The sequence below is a fragment of the Periophthalmus magnuspinnatus genome, chromosome 23 (genome assembly GCF_009829125.3).
Source record: "Periophthalmus magnuspinnatus isolate fPerMag1 chromosome 23, fPerMag1.2.pri, whole genome shotgun sequence".
In the NCBI taxonomy this organism is placed as follows: domain Eukaryota; kingdom Metazoa; phylum Chordata; class Actinopteri; order Gobiiformes; family Gobiidae; genus Periophthalmus; species Periophthalmus magnuspinnatus.
In genome coordinates this window covers 17,811,635-17,832,202 of record NC_047148.1, presented here as the reverse complement: position 1 = coordinate 17,832,202, position 20,568 = coordinate 17,811,635, and the positions used below count along the sequence as shown (strand labels likewise).

At 38.9% G+C, this 20,568-nt stretch overlaps 1 protein-coding gene across 1 annotated transcript; it reads right to left on the bottom strand.

Moving 5' to 3' along the window:
- Nucleotides 1–393: 393 nt before the first annotated feature.
- On the bottom strand, nt 394–20,295 carry LOC117392315 (synaptic vesicle glycoprotein 2C-like). The gene is made up of 12 exons (XM_033990374.2): nt 19,549–20,295; nt 16,906–17,086; nt 16,482–16,633; nt 13,978–14,111; nt 13,588–13,677; nt 13,396–13,506; nt 13,236–13,324; nt 4,643–4,807; nt 3,996–4,129; nt 3,046–3,249; nt 2,604–2,763; nt 394–2,487 (listed from the first exon to the last, which is right to left on the bottom strand). The coding sequence occupies exons 1-12, from the start codon at nt 20,135–20,137 to the stop codon at nt 2,304–2,306; spliced, it is 2,193 nt and encodes a 730-aa protein (XP_033846265.1). The 5' UTR covers nt 20,138–20,295; the 3' UTR covers nt 394–2,303.
- Nucleotides 20,296–20,568: the final 273 nt, after the last annotated feature.

Genomic DNA, 20,568 nt, shown 5'->3' with positions numbered 1-20,568 from the left:
TTTAAATTATGTTTAATTAACAAACACATTGAAAAGTAAATGTGTGAAGAGTGTGTCAGAAATTATGCTGTATCTCAGGGCAACTTTCCCTTAAGTTAAAGGGTTTGTTTGTGCCAAGGGTCTGGCGGGCATTTTATTTAGGTAAAATCTGTTTTATTGCCTACTGCTCAGAGTGACAAAGCATTTTGTCTTTGTAGTGACAGGATGCTTTTATGTACGTGACAGCTATGCATAAAAGTTTGCGTGTGTGTATTGTATTTAGTGAGACACAGTTGTATTCCACAACAAAAAAATATTAAACACAACTAAATATTGAACTTATTGCATGTTTTTTTCAACTATATTCAGTTTGCATTATCCAACATCATAAATTGGTGTGAAAATCAGACAAGTCATTCATATGGATTTCTTTATTAAATGTTTACACATCTGAGGAACTTTCCTATTTGCTGCAATCATTCCAACCTTTTCATAGCAAAACGTTCCATATCAACATCAATCCCAATTGTGAGCAGAGGTGATCAAAGAGTACTGGCTTCAACTTTATTTGTATTAGTGGTCAACGTCCTCACAGCATTTTCAAACACCTCCACATGTAAACATTTTGTATCTTTCCAGTGACATGCTCTTTCAATATGACTCAGCATAAACACCAGATGATCTGTAAGTTATCTGACAACACTTGAGGATGATACATTCACCTTTGACCATTTAAACGAGGGACAGTAACAACACCAAAATGGCAAAGAGAGCACACAACAAACACCAACAAACATGCAGGAATTTGTGCAGAAAATCATCTGAGTGAGCTGAGAGAAGAAAATGTGCAGCAACCATTTCAACCCCTCACAAAAAAAACAAAAAAAAAACCAAAAAAAAAACCCACATTGTGAAAAATGACAAAGAGCACTATTGTACACCACATAATTAAAAGCTGGTTAAATGCAATGCTCTTAGCAGCAGTTGAATGACAAAAGTTTTAAAGGCCAGCTTAACATGTTTAACATTTAAGTGCTGATGTCTGAGCTACACATTTCTGTACTAAAAAGCTAAAAGTTGGTAAAGCTAAATCTTAGGAAGAAAAATTACATTTTTGACTGGCCTTCAAAGACCAAAGGAATCCAGCAGGGATTGCATGTATTTTATGATCAGCCAAATATTTGAACTGAAATGAAAGCAGTTCTTGAACATGTTGCAGCAGGCTGGCTAGGGTTTAATCACAGCCCTGTGACTTGTAAAACACTTCTTAAAAAACAAAATATTACTGTTATCCATGGCTTGAAGTCTTACCAACCAAAGATACCAACTTTGTCTAGTTAGTGGTTTGTCCGAACACTCATGCACACAATCACACATCCTGAAGAAGAGAAAACAGGACAAAGCAGCAAAGCTTCCAGCGAGTTTTGGAAGGATAGACTGGGGCTAAAAGACAGAGAGGCACAGCTTTGAAGAAAGGCCTTAGAGGAGTTAGAAGGGAGCAGCAGCAGCAGAGGGCAAGAGAGAGGAAACAAGCAAATCAGCAAACAGGAAGACAAAGAGAGAGAGCAGCCAGACAGAGCGCAAAGCCCTTCACAACACAACACACAAGGCATGAACACAGTCAAGCATCAGGACAAGAGGGTCCAATCTCAAAAGTCTCTTACAGTAAAAAGCACAAATTGTAAACCTTTTTCATATTAGAAATGTAGCTGCTTAAGTTGCCAGTTTCACGCACAAAATTACAGTATTGTTATTGATTTTAATGGCCTTGTTATTCTTGCAAAAAAAAACAAAAAACGAAAAAGAATATTGTCAATAGGTTGAGCCACTTTTGAAACAGAGGTTCTCTATGAGATGCAGCACCTTCAGTTTCAAGCCGGGGCATGGAACGTTGTAAATACAATAAATAGCAATGAATTATTAAATATGTGTGGAAAAAATAGTGCAAGCACTCAAAAGTAATAGAGTGTATTTAAGCAAAACTCTATGTGAACTACATACAATTCAAGCTTTTGCAGCAGTGACATTTGATTTGTTGCAGATGAGAAACAGCTCTAAAATATGAGCTGTGGTTTCTCAAGAACTGCTTATTGTTATGAGCATTGTACTGTTGACATTTGCCTAAATGTCTCTGGATTCAGAATACAATCTTTTGATGTGATTATCTTTGACAATGACAATTTCCACAGCTCTTCAACTGTAGCTTAGTTTATCAGGTATTTACACAGAACATGTAATAATATATCATAAAATGAAATTTTATGATATATTATCAGGTTTCGCTCTGTAAATACCTGATAAACATACAACAGATACAGCCTGTTTTACATAAGGACATTGGCACGAGTGTCTGGCAGCCGCAGCCCGATCAGACCACCACCCACCAGCACCGAGGAGGCCAGCAGGATGGGGATAGCTTTAGTGATGCCAACTAAGGAGCCAAAGATCAGGTTACCGAGCACTGCTGCCAGCTTACACATGGCATTGCAGAAGCCAAATCCTGTGCACCTGTAAACAAGAACACAATCAACACATTACAAACTGCAATAGAATAAGTTATTCTTTCGCTTGTCAAGGTACTTTGATGTATTTTTAAATTTTTGTTTATTTTTTTTATAATTTACCTCCTGTCAGTGGGATAGAGCTCTGTGGTGACCACATCCAGAGAGTTCCAGGCAGAAATGCTCAGACCATTGTAGAGGCACAACATGAAGATCATCATGGACTCACTGGTGCCAAACCACAGGAAGAAACAGCTGATGCCTGAGAGCACCATGGAGCCCCCTGCAGGACAAAAACATTACATTACAAAAGGCATTACATTTTAACCACTTCCTATAAAATAGCATAAATGTATACAATGATGAGGTAAAGCAAGATATATATGTATATATGTATATAGCTTTAACACTGCTTTACAAATATAATACAAATATAAGCATATTATCTTGGCAACAATCAAAACCAATAAAAATGATATAATGATGATTTAAATGTATATATAGCCATTTTAGAAAAGGAAAGTAGGAAAATAGTCATTTTGCTCCACATTGATAAATACAATACCTAACATGCTGAGGCGTCCTATTTTGTCCATGAGAAGCGCGGAAACAATGTTTCCAGGTAGAACAGCCAGTGTGCCCAAAAAGTTTACGAAATAGACCCAGTAGGCGCTATAGTCGTCATCAAATGTCACCTGACAGCCTGTCTTGTTATGATGGAATGAGCTGTTGATCACTCGTGAATTTATTAGCTTGGAGTCATCAATATCTATAACACAATAAGGGAAATATTACATGGCACTGTATTACATTATGGAGAATTTTGTTTTAGAAAATATGTATGCACTGATCAAGCAGAACAATATGAACTATGTCACAGCATCTGTTATCCAAAGGGTTGCAACAAACATAACACACAGCACACCAGTTTCTATAGGGATGTATATTAAATAGGAGGCACACAACATTATGACCCCTCATGTGCGGTTTGTTCATTGTGCACTACATTTCCCATGTAGCTAACGTGACCAATCCACTTCAGTGTTTTCCTGAGTGCTGATCAAACTGTTTACATCTCATGGTTCATAAATCTTTGATTACGTTATATTTTTCTGGGAACATCTGAAACAACTCACTGAAGGCCTTTTCTTGCATTAGGAGTTGTAGTGTATTATTATGAAACATCTGCATGTACATACTTTCCTTGAAAAGACAAGCACGCTACAAGCAAAGCCAAGACTTTACGTAATTAGAAAGTCATATAATATTCATTAAAAAGTCAGTGAGAGCAATTGGTCAGCAAGAGGATTGGAGCTTGGGGCTAAGCAGTAAAGTAGAAGTATAAAATAAAGCAATAAATGCTTAAAACCATTTTTCTTTCCAGGATGCAGAGACAGTGACTTTATACACAGGAGTCAAAGGAAGACAGTGGAGGGAGTGTAAGGTACCAGCCATTGGAGGCTTAAATGGATATTTAAAGCAGAAACAAAATGGCTGTGAGAGGAAGGCACTGACCTGTGTTGTAGAAAAACGAGTCAACGAAGGTGCAGTTCTTGAAGTAGGAGCCCACTGAAGACACATCTTCAAAGTAACAGTTGAGAAAAGATGAGTCAATGAAAGTGACGGCTTTGAACTTCATAGCAATGAACCTGACAAAAAGAGCAAAATAGTCAAATGTGGACAGTTCTTAGATAAATCAGGAAAAGCTTAAAAAATCTGACAATAAACAAAAATAAATATATAAATACATATTATAATATTCTACAAATAAATACATAAATAAATATAAAAATATACTTGACCAGATTTTGGATGCATATTAGTGTTTGGCCTGGTCTTGACTTTCAATCATGTCTCAAACTGCTACCTGCACTTTTACATACATTTTTATTTATTTATTTTAATAAGCATGCACTCTGGTGACCATAGTGCATTCAGTGTGGTTTAACTCTCTGCAGTAAGACTCCTGGCAAAATTGCATGTGACTATGTGAACTGAAACTGAACTACGTGGAAGATGCAAGAAAGCAAGATAAGTCTTTTAATTTCCTGGTCAGACAGCAGATAAAGGAGGAAGGAGATGCCCTGTTTGCAGGAATGATAAATAGCAGTGTCATCCTTCAATGGGATTACTTTCAACGGCAAGATTCACTGCGATTTTACCTGTCATTCAGAAAGAGTCCATTTCTGTGGATTTGGTTCTCGAGGGTGAAGTTGAACGTGAAGTCTTCAATGCGTTCGTTGTTGTGGATCTTGACTCTGGAGGCATACTCATCTGCTTGAAGGTGTTTAATGACGTCAGGGAACCACACAGACAGGCCGTAATACCTGCACAACATATTATTGATATTAAGAGTAAAGTGGACTCAGCAGAAACATCGTGTAAGCTGGACCAAGTGAACAACTGAAATCTGAATGATACACATACACAGGAATATAAGTTCTAAAGGAGGAAAGATCCGGCATTTATTGAACAGAATCAATACCTCAAAATATTATTTCATAATCAAACTAAAATCAAACGTACCCCAAAATAAATTGTATCTTTAAAATGTGTTGCATCTACCCAGACAGTGTGTGTGTATATATATGTGCACAAGTATTTTTAAACTCAGTTTTGTAGATCACAAAGTACAGTAGCTTGCAGGATCTCGCACAGTGCACAGTATTTAAGATGTGGCACTAGCAGTGCACATGGTAGTGTAATAACCCTTTTATAATCATGTTTTTGTAAATAAGTTCTGACTGGTACATAGTTGCACATTTTCTCCATTTGCTTTTTTATGATATGTTAAGAAAATCAAGTAAATAACAAACGTTCACTGTATCATGAAATCAAAGTCAATGTAAAGGTTTTCTGAAGCTAGCAGTACTTTTGCAAAGGAACCTACAGCAGTACCTACTGAATACAGATGGTACCTCACAGTTAAAACTAAATTTTAAATTTATAGGACCACACGCCCAAAATAAAGAGGAAAATGCCCCTTAAATCGGCATGAATTCTTGCATGTTGCACACATGAAAGTATAACAGGATCTGGAAGATGAACCAAAGATGGTGGCGTATTGTTTTCAATGGCATGTGCTCATTGGCGCAAAATACATTTTTTTGTCTGCATTACTTCCTGAATACTGGCCTAGCGCCGTCCAACGTGTGCCGTCAGAAAAATGCACTACGCAATCAGTTCTGACCAATCAAAGCAATAGCTGCTAGAGTGGCGCTTGCGTGGGCTAACGTTTACGATTTTTTGAGGATTTAAAAAATGTAAAACATTTATGTTCTGAAAATACAGAAGAATCCCTACAAAACCCAACCTTTGTGAAAGCTTTTCAGCCGAACATCAGGCAGTTTGAATTCTTTAAAAATACATTATGCTCTATGAGAGAATTCTTTCTGGGCTGGAGCTTTCGAGAGCTGCAGTACCTATGTAGTGGCCACTAGGGGGAATGTCTTATCCAGTTCTTATTAGAGATCCAAGGTTGAACGTAACACTGTTTTAAAAAGTTAGGCTACAGGACTAAAACTAAAGGCTGTTCTGTGGTAGTCTGGAAGTCTGCGTGATTTGACACTGCATCAATGATGCTTTCTGGAGTTTCATCGTCTGTTAGTACTGTGTCTCCTTGTTCATTGTTTGTTTTCACTGCATCTCTCTATTTGTCAATCTTTCGTCACCTGTGATGGTTTGTCATAAGAAGAGTAGGACTGAATTCCATCCTCAAGATCAGTCTATTTCCGTACGAGTATACAAAAGTTTAGTTTGTTGCAACTCTTTTTGGATTAGTTTGGGCTTTGTATTTGATGAGTTCACTTCCTCAGTGGTAGGTGGTAGACATCCACAGAGTAATGGTAAATTTCGATGTAGAACTCTCTCAAGCCCATTTGCATTTTTGGGCCAGCAACATAGACTGGTGAGTAAGGTATTTGCTTTACAGTGCCTCACTCTAGTGATCTGTTATTTTGTGTTTGCCTCTGAGACCGACCAGAACTCTGTCACCAGTTGCCAGAGTGGGCTCTCTCACTTTGCTGTCAGTGTTTTGACTATGTTCAGAAGCTAGCGGATAGTTTTCAGTTACACTTTTTGCAAGCTTTTTGGCATATTTGGAATGGGACAGTTTAGCACACCACTCTGTGATCAGGCCAAAAGGTACGTCTATAGGAAGGATGTGGCTGGTGAAAAACACTGCTTGGTTAGGGGAACAACCAGTGGTATCATTTTTAGTACAATTGCATGTGTGTACAAGAGGCTGTACATACTTTTTTCATCTGGTTTTGTCTCATTCTTCAAGCGTGCCCAACATTTTGAGAAGAATCTGATTGAATCTTTCCACAGGATTGCTGTGCAGATGGTACGGCGCTGTTCTCGTTTTTGCTAAGCATGGAGCACAGGTCTTGGTTTAAGGCATACTCAAAATCATGACCTGGGTTGCTCTGCAACCACTTAGACAATTCATAATGAATTAAATAAGTTGCTCCAGAGGGCTTTAGCCACAGTCTTGGACATTTGGTCAGCCATGAGGACTGCTATAGTATGTGAAATGGTCAGTTATGAGTAGGATGTTTTCTGTCCTCTTTCCATCAGGCTCAAGTGAAAGGTAGTAAATACAGACTAGTTCTAATGGACAGCTAGTTTGAATGTTGACTAGTGGAGCACTCTTTTTGGCGTGGGCCTTCCTTTGCACACACCTTTCACATGCTTTGATCTTTTGATGGACATCCAGAGCCTTACGGGCCATAAGGAACTGGCCTGGACAAGGTCCAATGTTCTATCAACACCCATGTGTCCAAGGGAATCATGAAAATTTTCAAGAGGCCGTTGCCTGATGTTGGTTACAAGTCTCCCTGACAGCAGGGAGCTCCTTTATCTAAATGTTTTCTGTACAAAACTGTCAGTCAGCAATAGCTCTTTCACTGCTCTTAGCATAAGTTGAACATCTTTTCTTTTTGTCTCTCTCTGTAAGTGATTTGTTTCTCTGCTTTGACAATGTCAATTACAAAGCAACAGCATTTATGACAGGGTTTTCCCCTTGTTCTTGTGCCCAATCTTCGAGGGACATTTTTGTAGTATACCCAAACCAATATGCATCAGAGTGGGTGTGTGAGCTCTGACTCTGCACTCCGGAATGAATGGTCAAGCTCATGCGTTTGACACACTACTTTTACTGCTTCAGATGGGACATTTGCCTCACTGCGACTTTGTAAAAACTGGTGGTATCAGGCATGTCATAGTCTTGAGGATGTGGACACCTTGAAAGTCCATCAGCATCTGGGTTCATCCAAGCCAGTGTTGTGCTATCTTAGAGCAGTCCTTTATAAACAGTCTTTAACACCTTGAGAAGCCGAGAAAGGACTTAAGATCCTTGATGTTATTTGGTCTTGGCCAGGTGGTAAGGGCTTCCATCTTGGGCAGATATGTGTTGACCAAGACACAACATGGCCTGAGGTATTTTACAGACTTCTTCAAAAACTGAATTTGAGGCAGAAATCTTCAAATCTTTACTACCTCAATAGAGGAAGCGAAAAGGCTCTCTGATTCTCTTTGCATCTCTGAGCACTTTCACAGACTTTCATGAAGTCTGATAGCCTCATAGTCAGAGGGGTGGATTGGACAAGGCCACAGTTTAAATGCAGTGAGATCAGACAAGCAGATCCTATGTTTCACCTTAGAGTCTAGGTCATTTAAAGCAAAAACCTCCGACATTGACTTGAGCTTCTTGGTAATCTACTCTTTATACTCTTCCGACAGAGCATCTGTGAAGTCTAATGGTGCATTCACACCGGGGCATCAGGTGCATCAAGTTCACATGCAAAGTCTATGGTGGACGTGCGTCTTGGCCGTCCTGCGTTTTGTGGTGTGTCAGAGCGGCGCGGCTTTGATACGGTGTGTATTGAGTGTCCAGGTGTCGGACATGCTGTTTGCGCATCCAAAAGTTGAAAAAAGTTTTTGGCGTTCTAGGCGCAGCGTCAATCAATCAGACTATGCTCAAGTGACGTCATTATCCGGAACAATTAGAAAGACATCAGCCACAAACAAGCGGCAGCTTAATTATACTGGGCGCACCAGCTAGCTTAAAGGCTAGTCACGGACCCGGACACGCCGTAGAGCCGATAGCCTCCGTTGATGGATTTTATGTAATAAATACGCTAAAGCCACTCTCTCAACCTGGTCTACAGAGTTCAAAAACACACAGGAAAAACAAAACATCCAAAGGCACTCGCAGACCGCAAGAGACGCTCCGGCGTCCAGGGCGTCCATAACGCGTGTCGGAGACATCAGCCTTAAAGTGCAAAAGTGTCCAACTAGAGGCGTCCAATGCGTTCTTGACGCCCCGGTGTGAACGCACCATCAGGTAGTTGGTCAGACTCAGAGGTTTGCACTGTACTGCAGGTCGTGACATTTGGCACAGAGTGAGACTTTTCAGTAGTTTTAACTTTACTGTCATTGGCTGGCAGGGAGAGAGAGAGACCTCTTCTATGATGTGACCAGCTGGGATTCTGATGTCATGTTTCATTTTAGACAAGGACAGGTAATTTGAATGAGGAACGTAAAGGACATGTCATGACGTAATTGTTAACAAGGGTGTAACTTTATTTATATTATGTGTACTATTTATAATCTGTTTATTACAATTTTTTTCATTATTATTTGGATTTGGACATTCGAGCCTCAGCAACAACCCAGGAACCATCATGTATTATTATACGTGTGGTTTAGTCCATATCCTGTCAATTGGGCCATAATTAGTCCCGTTTCTGTTCTTCGTATTACAGTTGCGTAGCCTGTGCCTGTGGTGCATTCATGTACCAGCAGATATATCTATTTCCACTCTGCCATCCATGCTGCATTCAAAGGCATTTTAAATAGCCAATCTTTAATATATTTCCTTTGTTTCTTTCTTTGTTTCTTTATATTCTATATTCAAATATTTTATTGTTATATTTATTTGACATATATCTTTATTTGGCATTCATTCATTATATTCATAAAATTTATTTCTGCCTTTTAGAAACCGTGAACATGAGCCACATGAACAGTCAACTTCATCAATAAAGAGTGGCTTGAGAGTGTGAACTGGTCATCTTGTCCTTTTGTTCTGGTCATAAAACCAGGGGAGATTGTGGATACTGGGCTAGTCCTAAACACAGTCATTTTCCTGAGGCCACAAGTTTGGATCTTCTTTCTACCACCTCCTTTAGAGTAACTGCAAAACAAAAGACCAGAAGGTAAGATTGACCTTGGAGATTCAACTAAGAGGATGGTCTCAGTAGCAGCTGGAATCTTTCTTGTTTATCCATTTAAAACTGCCTTTTCTCCTGCAGAGATGGTAACAAATTTTAGTTTTACAGCTTCTAACTCTGCCATTCTGTTGCTTTATTTTGAATCTGCAGTACAAATGTTTAGTTAGGGTAGAACCACTTATACTTTTGACTTGTGTGCTGCACGCTCATTCAAGGTGCATATTTCTTGTACACTGGATCCAATACCATAGTTTGTACTAATCGGTAGGGGAACATTTGATCTGTGGTCAGGGACGACAAATGCAAGAGTTTCAACTCTTTCAGGTGAACCCATTATATCCTCCTTGAGATCAATTGAAATTTGGATGGATCCTAGAAAAGGGACTTCCTGACCACCAGCTCCCTCAAGATCTAACAGGTCTTGGATCAGAAAGATTTGCTGTTGACAGAAGTGATTTTCATGAAAGGATTTTGAGACAATTGTCACCTGTGACCTTGAACCAATTAGACTGCCACATAGAACTCCTTCAACAGTCACTGTAGCAGTACATTTAGGTCCAATTAGGCCTTTTGAAAGTTCTCGGTTAAGGGGTTCATTGCAAAATGATTTTCACATGTGATTGTTTCATTGTTTTTCTGGGAGTTGTAGTGGGACATTTCTTTCCTTGGAGTGCAGTCAGTCCCTTCACTGCAACCCTCATTATGTTGTTTCTTTATCTCCTTGTACTTTGGGTCCACTAAGAGCTTGATTGGTGTATTTTCACATTCACGGGTAATGTGCCCATCATTATCGCATTTGAAACAAAACCATGCTTTTGGTCCAGGTTTAGCCATCATCTGCTGCACTTGAGCCTTAATAAACTCAGCTGGAGGTGTCTCAACTTTTGTCTGAATCTTTTTAGTGCTTTTCTGCTTTCTTTCTTCTAGTGAGCTGTATTTTAGCTCAGTTACCTGTTTCCAGAGGTCCTCCATTTGTGTAATGTAATTCTGAAGCACCTCTGTCAGATTTATACTGGAGGGCACAAGTTGCGTGTTGACAGATAATTTGATCTCTTGCCCCCTAGATGCTGCTGCATACAATCAAACTTCTTCAGTTGGTAATTGCAATAAGAAATCAGAAAATTTAGAAGGTATGTCTGATTCCAGCTCGAGTTGTAAGGCAAGAAATAAGGACCGATCCCAACAACCACATCGAAACATACAGCATCGTTGCTTGTTACTTCACCCCTTTGGCAGTGGTCGGCAGCACTTGTAATCATTGTAGAAACTCAGAAGCTTTCTCCCCAGTATTTTGATGGGTGCCTAGAAAACATGCAAATATTTCTTCCCCATCTTCAACTAGTCCATTAACTGATTCAAGAAGAACTGGTTGCCTCAGTAGGTCAGAAGCAGCTGGGAGTAAGCTAAGATTTTTCTTGTGTCATGAGCTAAAAATGAAGGCACCAAGTTTCAAAATAAGCTTCATTTGGAGGTTAGGAGATTCTGCTTGAGAAAGGGAAAAGCAGTTTAGAGCTTTGGTTTGGGGCACTGGAGTCATATTTTTTAATCACATGCTCCAAATGATTTTCTGTAATTCAGTTGGATTGACCATGTCACTGTAAGGAGTTTGTCCAAACCTTTGTGCCAGGACTTGAGGTGATTTGCTCAGTGGGATTGAGTTGAGTGCATGTTCGGGGTATCAGTGGGGTTCTGCTATCATCAAAATCAGGGTCACTGTCTGAGCTAGAGCCTTCATATCAGAAAGGGCTGAGAGATCAAGGGGTGTGGTTTTCTTGGAGTCTGGCTAGTTTTGTAAGCTACATCTACATGCCACAAAATAAGAGTTCTAGGGTAAACCTCTGGCAGAGGAGAGGCTAAATTTTTAAGATTTTTCACAGACTGAAACTCAAACCAGAAGTTGTCTTACTCTTAACCAGAAGTTGTCTTACTCTTAAAACCTTGTGCACAGGCCCAAAGGTTGAACAAAACTCAGTAATCTGTTCATCTGTATCAGAAGTAGCACTACCCTCAACATAGACACACTTTCTCATGTCAATACCATAATCTGTTCCAGGAATCAAGGAATCTAAACGAGAAAAAAAAGATGTAACAAAATGGGATCATAGCTTGTATGTATGTAAATCAGTCCTTTGTTCAAATCAAAAAATATCCCAAAATAAATTGTTCCTTTAAAATAAAAACTCAGAACTCAGAAAAAAAAGTGTTACATCTACCCAGGTAGTATGTTTGAGTGTGTGTGTGTGTGTGTGTGTGTGTGTGTGTGTGTGCATGTGTGTGTGTACAAGCTCTAAGCTCAGTTCAACTCTATTGCAATTAAGGCCAGGTCCACCGAGGAAGGATGGTAAGGCATCCAGCATGTTCTCGGCTTGCGGATCCAGTGACTCCAGCCTCACACCGAAACAGTCCTAAGTCGAATCAAGTTAAAAAAACAACAAAACAAAAAAAAAAAAAACCTGCGTAAGCAGGATATTATTAAAATCAGTTTCATAAATCACAAAATCGGATTTGGTTCAAATCACTTGAAATGGCATCTAATTGCATTGCAGCAGCTTGCAGGTTATCACACAGTGCACAGTATTTAAAACGTGACTCTAGCAGTGCACATGGTAGTGTAATAACCCTCTTATAATCATGTTTCTGTAACATTCTGGTACATAGTTACACATTTTCTCCAGTTGTTTTTTATAATATGTTTACAAAATCATGTAAATTACAAATTTTACCTGTATCATAAAATCAAAAGTCAATGTAAAAGTTAGCTGAAGTTAGCATAGCATTTTAACACACTCACTGGAGAACAAAAACAAACAAAAACTGAACAAATCTTCTCCAGTACTAATTGCAAATTGATTTATCTCCAAGAACCAAATTTTAACATTTTAGTAATACTTTACCACATTTTACAGCATTTGTCTTACATGTGCTGTCCGGGCTTTTTCACAAGATGGCGGTGCGTTTGCATTGGAGCCTACAGCACCATCTACTGGGTGCACGTGGTACCGCACAGTTTAAAGACTTAAAAGGAAAACACTCTGAAAATAATGATTAAAACTTGGGTGGGTTACAGTTGCAACATTTTTTAGAAGAATGAATGGAAATTGATAGTTATTTAGTGATTAAACCTTAAATTAAGATGAAATCCTGTAAAACCATGTTACCTTACCTTTCATTATTATAAAAAAAAAGTATGAGATATCTAATTTTATTGAAAGTTTATTAAACAGTATCGTTTTTCTTCTTCTGTTATCCTTTATGTTTTAAATACCCTGCCTCTATCACTGTGATCTTTCTCATTCTCATAATAGTGGCATGCGGTGTGTAACTGTCTTCATAATACTCAATCATAATCATATAAAAATCTGCATTATTTTGTCTGGTTAATCATGACCAAAATTCAACTAAACGTGTGATGAAGCCACATCCAACAAGTCACAAGAATAGCGCAAACAAATCCAAATAGCAACAAGTAAAAAGAGCAAGTAAAATTCAGTGTTTTGTCAAAAACTGATCAAAGTCTTACCCAAAAGACAAGGTGAACCATACTGCAGCTAATTTGATGGTGTTTTCTTTGACTGGGCTGTTAAAGCATTTCAGAAAGGTTTTCCAGATCTGTGAGGAAAACATTTAATGATCAAAAAAATAATTACATAAGGAATTAATAAAATGTATAAGTCTGGTACCCCTCTGAGTTCAGACTGGATCTTAAGGAGAACTTTTAGCACAGGGTTCGCTGACTCATTCTGCATCTCCACCAGCTCATCCAGTTGTTTGGGGATTTTTATGCGATTTACCTGCAGGGGGAGACACTGTACTTTTATCTGGTCTCAGTGCTTTGTAGTTCCTCTGCACTAAAACAGCAGATTTGTACTTACTGTAAAGACTCTCTCAGGCTCACCACGTGCTCGCATGTTAGTGTCATGGATATGTTTGAGCACCATCCATGCCTCGTCATGTTTCCCCATCTGAAAACAGCCAAAGATTCAGATTAAATTCAGTCAAATGTAGTTTTCTATCTATACTCTAATTGCAAGAATGCACATCAAGAAAAATATAGGAACAAATACAAACAAATTATACATTGCTCCCATTTGATTGTTTTGTAATCAATCGATAAATAAAAATAGTCCCAAACACAAAGTAAATTCAGTCAGTCACATATTGTATAATGGGAAGTCTTTAGTATGTTACCACTGTGCTGTAAATGTCCTTAATAGTGTTTCCATTTAAAACCATGATGTTACAGTTTGCAGTTTTTTCATTACCTCCAGGTAAAAGCGGGGGCTCTCAGGCATAAAAGTGAGCGCTACCACTGCAGAGACACACGGCAGAGCACAGACCACCACAAACACTCTCCAGCTGTGGAACTGGTAGGCCGAGCCCATGCTGAAGCTCCAGCCTGAGGAGAGAGAGGAATGGACAGGTAATATACTCACACTATTAAATAAAAAGATGTGCTTAGGTAGCATATATATATATATATAGAGAGAGAGTATTATATAATGCCCAGGACAAAACCTGTGAGGCATACTTGTACACCAAAAAAAATTACAGGACATTTTCTGAGTTAGTTCTAAATAAGATATTGATTAGTGCAGGTTATGTGATTCTAAATACATATTTCCCATATATTTCTGATTGTGTTTAGCCATTATTAAGATTAATCTGTGTGTATTATTTTGGTAAAACTGTTCAATCATTATTACATCTAAATGTAATATTCATACATATTACTTCAAGGTAGGTTACTTTTGGGTGAAATTGGTAATAAAAAAAACAACAATCTTTAAAACTGTAATTGTGCCCTATGTACATTTTCTGGAAGCTGTACACCAACTGCATATCTCCATAGGCATGTTGTAATTTTGCCTGGAATGCTCCACAGTATGGCATTAAACTATCCATGGAGATGCGTACAACAAATGTCAGACTGTGGAACATTCCAGGCAAAACAAAAACATATCCAAGAAGACAAGCAGATGACATAAAAGTCATACAGTGCGCCTTTAAGAAATGCAGCTAGCACTTTATTATAGCGGCTGGGATGTATTGTGTGCTTGGACGGTTATGGAGCAGTAAAAATATTCCTGCAGACATTTTAAATCAACACTGGCATTTTTAAAAGTACACAGCAGCAGTCCATAGTCATAATAATTTGATTATGAGCTAAAATCTTTTAATAACTTAATGTACAACATGCTGGGGCCACCTTCATGTGTGAGAGGGCGTCTCATGGGACTGCGCTGGCCAGTGCTAGTACAAACCTGATTAAGGGGATTACAGCTGTAATGGACTAGAGGGGACGGCTGACTGACTCCGATACCCAGGAAGATTTATGTCCCTATCTCGAGCATGGCTAAGTACAAAAATGCAGTACAAAATACACACTCTGGTGTCTCTTTGGTTATCCTCCTCACACATCTAATGCAGGGGCACATATGAGATCTATGCATAAAAAGTCACTGTCTGTCAGAAACACCACATGTCTCTAATATTATGTCTAATATTAGGAAATCTGTAAACTGGTATTTCTTATTTGAAAATGTATCCTCTTTCAGCTGTGCAGTTATACAAAAGAGTCACGCAGTGCTCTCACCGTGGTCGACCAGTCAATGCAAAAAGCACTGCGGCGTAACCTATTACACACACTCCACTGCACTTGGGACAAAAATGTGTTAAAACAGTAGCATCTAATCAATTGACCTCAATTACGAGTTTTGTCTGGCCTCCTCACTTTGACTCAAACAAATAGTTTATGGTGACAGACAGAAAGCTTTAAATGGAAACTGTAAACTGTACGTATTTGGGACATAAAATGTGGAACTGACCACAGTGTAAGTCTCAGATTCTCATCATATTGTAATTATTGAAACTATATATTATCAAACTGAAAATGAAGATAATGCAATAGAACATAATGAGAACCATGTAAATCAGAGATTAGAAATAACATTATTTCAGTTTTATATGGGTTTTGAACATTGTTATTCAAAGTTTAATTTAAAAATGTAAACATTCCGAATATGTTTATTATGCAACATGGCACTCATCTTCAATCTGTATCTAATGTACATTAGGATTTTTGCTGTGCAACATCTTGTTTTTGCACCCAACCTTTCTATCCTATTTCAGTAATATGAATTTGACTGATTTCCATGTATGCTATAAATAGTTTGGCATTTCCTTTGAGTTTCTCTGTGGTGCAGCAGAGAGTTGTGAGAGCCCCCGCCTACACAGCCACCTGCTTTGTGTTACCCTGGGTGTTAAGTGGTCTTTTTTCATAATGAAAACAAAACATTAATTTTGTGTAAATTTATGGCACTGAGAGACAGTAAGAAAAATATTCAGTAGATAGTGTGATATTATACTATAATGCAAACAGCAGTCTAGTTTGAAATTTATATATATATATATATATATATATATATATATATATATATATATATATATATATATATATATATATATATATATATATATATATATATATATGTGTGTGTGTGTGTGTGGGGGGGGGGGGGGGTGCTGTGAAGTGTAAAAAAATTGACTTCATACAACATATATTTGTAAACCAAATGACAAAATGAATTACCAAATGTATCATTTATTTGATCTTTCTACCACCTTTCGACCGTCTCCCTTTTTTATTTCCTTCTAAATAATCACCTCTTAAGCTATTCTTTTACAGTAAATATACTTTTCTATAAAATGTATCACACACTCCCTTCCTTGTGTCACTGACATTGATCTTTTTGATATATTCACTCACCATAGTGTGGGATAATGGCCCAGGCCATGGCAGATGCATAGATTCCTCCAATCATCCAGAACATACAGAGCCAGCTCAGATGTTCCCCTCGTTTTTCTCGAGCCAATACCTCCGCAAAGAAGGAGAACACTATGGGCACCGCTCCTCCAATCCTACAAGCCACATGCAATTTTAATCTTGTATGTGTCTGTAAATTCTATATATTATAAACATATATGCACAAACTGTGGAACACGTTTTGCTGCTTTTGTCAATAAAATATTTTCTTATCACTCTAACCTGAGAATGACCTCAACATGAGCCCTGAGCACCACAATCACAGGTCAGCCTTTATACATGATGTGGAGAGCACCGTCACTGCAGCACCACTATGCTTTTATTACCCTGTCTACAACCCCAGGTAATAGCAAAGAGAGCAGCTCACCCAAATCCAGACACCATGCGGCAGAAGAGGAACATGTTGTATCCCTGGACAAAGGAAGACAAGAAGGCAAAGAAGCCGTTGACAGACAAAGATATGAGGAGGATCTGTCTGCGGCCCACTTTGTCTGATAGGCCTCCCCAGAAGAATGCCCCCACCATCATTCCCAAATACACTATGCTACCTGCAGAGGACACAGCACAGAACAAAGGGAGAGAAATTAATCAGTACAGAAATGCTAACTGAATAATTAAAACAATTAAATCATGAATTCATTTTTAGACCTGGTTAAATCTCAACCACACATTAATTTGGTCTTCAATAAATATTGTGATTAAAAGTGTTAAAATTGTAATGACTATCTTTATTTGCTTCCAACAACTTTCAAAAACAATTAATTTTTTATGCCCTTTGCTTCCCACAGAAAGTCAAAGCACTTTCAAAGAAGCAAAGACAGAAAGGTGGTGAGGAGGGTTAGTGGTTTGTCAGGCCAGTAAATAATCCCTGCTGTTCTGTAGTTACTAATAAAAATGCTAATGCGGGCCAGAGAGATGGGACTGTTTGACATGGAAACGAAAAGGAGACTTTCTCTTTTATGGCAGTGGTTGTGGTGATGGGCTGATAGGCTGGAGGAGGAGGTGGGCCTTATCGAGCTACACAGACATGACGCTTAGACCTATAGCAATTTATTATTGGTGACAGCCACGGATATCTGCACCCTTAAGCCGCTAAAGCTGTGAGCTAACTCATGAGAATCACATTAGATATCTAAAGGGTGGAAGTGCTGACACAGTGAGTAAATGTTGTTGACATAACGTTATCTCAGAACAATGACATTATTTCTACCCTGTCAATGAAAGAAAGTGAGGGATATGATGGTCACTTGGCGCATAGCGAGTAGGTTACATAATGTTTGGGACTTACAATACTTTACAAAGACATATGGTTTCAAACTGTATCCTGTGTCCACAATTTCTAATGGCTGTGATTGACAGATGGATAAACCAAACATAACACAGAGGACGGATAAACACACATTTCAACAGAATGAATTAGCAAAGCACTAAACTCTGCAAATCGGAGGTAAAAGAAGCTACAGATGTTGTTCTGAATGATAAGAGGATATTCAGGAGATTTCACTGTATTGTCTGATTCCAGACCCCCCTGAAATTCTAACAGGAAATGGGAAGGACTGCTTAAAAGGCAAATATGTTTAAATTTATTACACACATTGTGCAAGGACAAATCAGAAAGATTCATGTACCTCCTGTTAACAGTGACGAACACATTCACTTTTGTATGTTGCATGGCAATCTAAGTACACAAAATACGAATGTGCTTATTCTATGTGTGAAAATGCACTCATTATAATACTAACGAAGGTCTGTTCTGGTTACCACCTGGGAATATTTCATATAAATGATTACAACTTTCTTAGAGTCTACAGTTTTTCTGCACCAGTGGAAACATCCCCATAGACAGGTCTGGATGAGAGAATGAGAGTTAAAAATGTACTTAATGTGAACGGCTGGTGGCTTCATGCAAGAGTTGCACAGATCCTGGATGAGAGAAGCTCCCAGAGGAGGCTCTGTGATAGACAGGTGTGCCAGACAGAGTGTGAGAGTGAACAAGGATGTGAGAGTGGGTGGGTAGGCTCGAGTGTTACTTTTATCAAAACCCCAACTGAGCTGTAAGGGAGGAACTTTAGGATAAAAATTGTATTTTGGTGTACATTTCTAAATGTGATAGGATGTATGGTATATGAGCACAAAAACAGGGCAACTGTATTCCATAAAGCATACGCACTAGAGGTAAGAAAAAGGGAAGGAGTACTGGTAGAAAGCAGCCATCCTATTTTAAGAGGGAGGGACGAAAGTCAGTCTACCATGTCTAAACTGCAGAGAAACACAATGCTGCAAAGATTAGCTCCGTTAATATCTCCAGATCACTGAACACTGAAGCCCAGAGAAAGAAGAGGATTACAGCAGGGGGGTAACAGAAAGAGCTGGCTCAAGAAGGGAAAACAGTAAATTGCTACACTTATTTTAGAAAGCAAGATGCAATTAAAAATAAGATTTTGGCAAGCTAATAACTTTCTGCTTACAGTATTTGTTTACCTATTCCAGTCACATTTTAGGTATTAGTGTGATATGGGAGTAATGATGACTCATTGTTTCTATTCTGTACCCACAGTCATGACTCACTTTAGGTGAGAGTGGCTTCAACACGCTGTGTTTGTCAAACCAGGTTATGGTTTTATCTGCTTGTATACCCATATTACTGTTTATGTAAAAAAAAAGAAAACATGACTTCAATGAGTTTAGTCCACAGCCACATCAATTTAACACGTGCTAAACATCCCTCCTGCTCATGTCTCCCAGTATGTGGTGTCATGACAACCAATGTTCATACTGGATCCAAAATACATTTTTACCTTTATAGCAAAACATGAATCAAACTACACTAGTATTTAGTACTTGGCAAATGAGAATTTCCTTTTGTCACTCCTAGCCGTTGGATATTCGGAATCTAGTGTTTAAGATCAGATCATATCACTTCTGCAAACTGAAAATTAATAAATACATAAAGTACCAACTCACCCTGTCAGGTCCCCCACCCAAACACCTCAGAGGTGCAGATTCTTACCCAGCCATCCTGCCCCTGAGTTAGGCACACACATGTCTGTCTCTGCGCTGGGGAGGACAAAGCCCACCACAAACACTTCTACTCCATCAGACATGAGTGCCAGGCCCAGGACAAAGTACAGCTGCCACTGGAAGCGACCGTGGCCACACTCCTGCAGGATGAGCTCATACTGCTGGGCGAGCTCCTCTTCGTCAGCCTGCCTCTCGTTCTCTAGATCCTTTTGGCTTTTGAGGCTGTCAGAGACAGGCTCTCCCAGTGCCACATGTCCATCTGAGGGTTTCCTGTCGCTGTAGGCAGGCACACCCTGGTACTCCCCTTCGTAGATTTCATCCTCATCATCATGGCCCTCAGTGGCGTCACTGGACGCCCCATCATCATGGTCTCCATTGTCTCCATAATATCCATCCTGCTGTTGGTAGTTGTACCCCTCTTCCTCATTCTCGTTGTTGAAGCGGTTGTAGCTGCGCTGATTGGAATACTCATCTGAGGCTCGGTCTACTGCCTTGTTGAAGTTTCTGGCAGCTTGCCTCTTGGCCTCTTTGGCAATGTCTTTGGCACCTTTGACCAAGGAAGTCCTGTTTTCATCCATAGCGGCACAGTTTATTCAAATTAAAAATCAAATCCTTTGAGGACGAGATAATGTCTGTGCAAGAGCTTTACTTTAACTTCACAAAATCCAGTTTTCTGCAGGAGTCACGGCACCATTAGAAGCTGTGCAAAATGAAGCCTATTGATCTTCACAGGAGTGTTGCTGTCAGTGCATAGCAGAAGATACCATCAATCTGTAGAGAAGCAGAAAACTAGGATTAACATTTCAAAAAGCTGTCAATCAAATGTTGTACTTATGTACTACTCTCAAAACCATACGACATAGCCTATATGATGTTATCTGAGCACAGAGACACATCTAGGCCCATGTTAACATTCATAAATAAGTGTGACCATGTGGTTTTCCTGTACTAACTTTTTAAAAAATCCGATCCGTTTAATCCGAGGCATTTTTTTTTTACAAACTGTGTA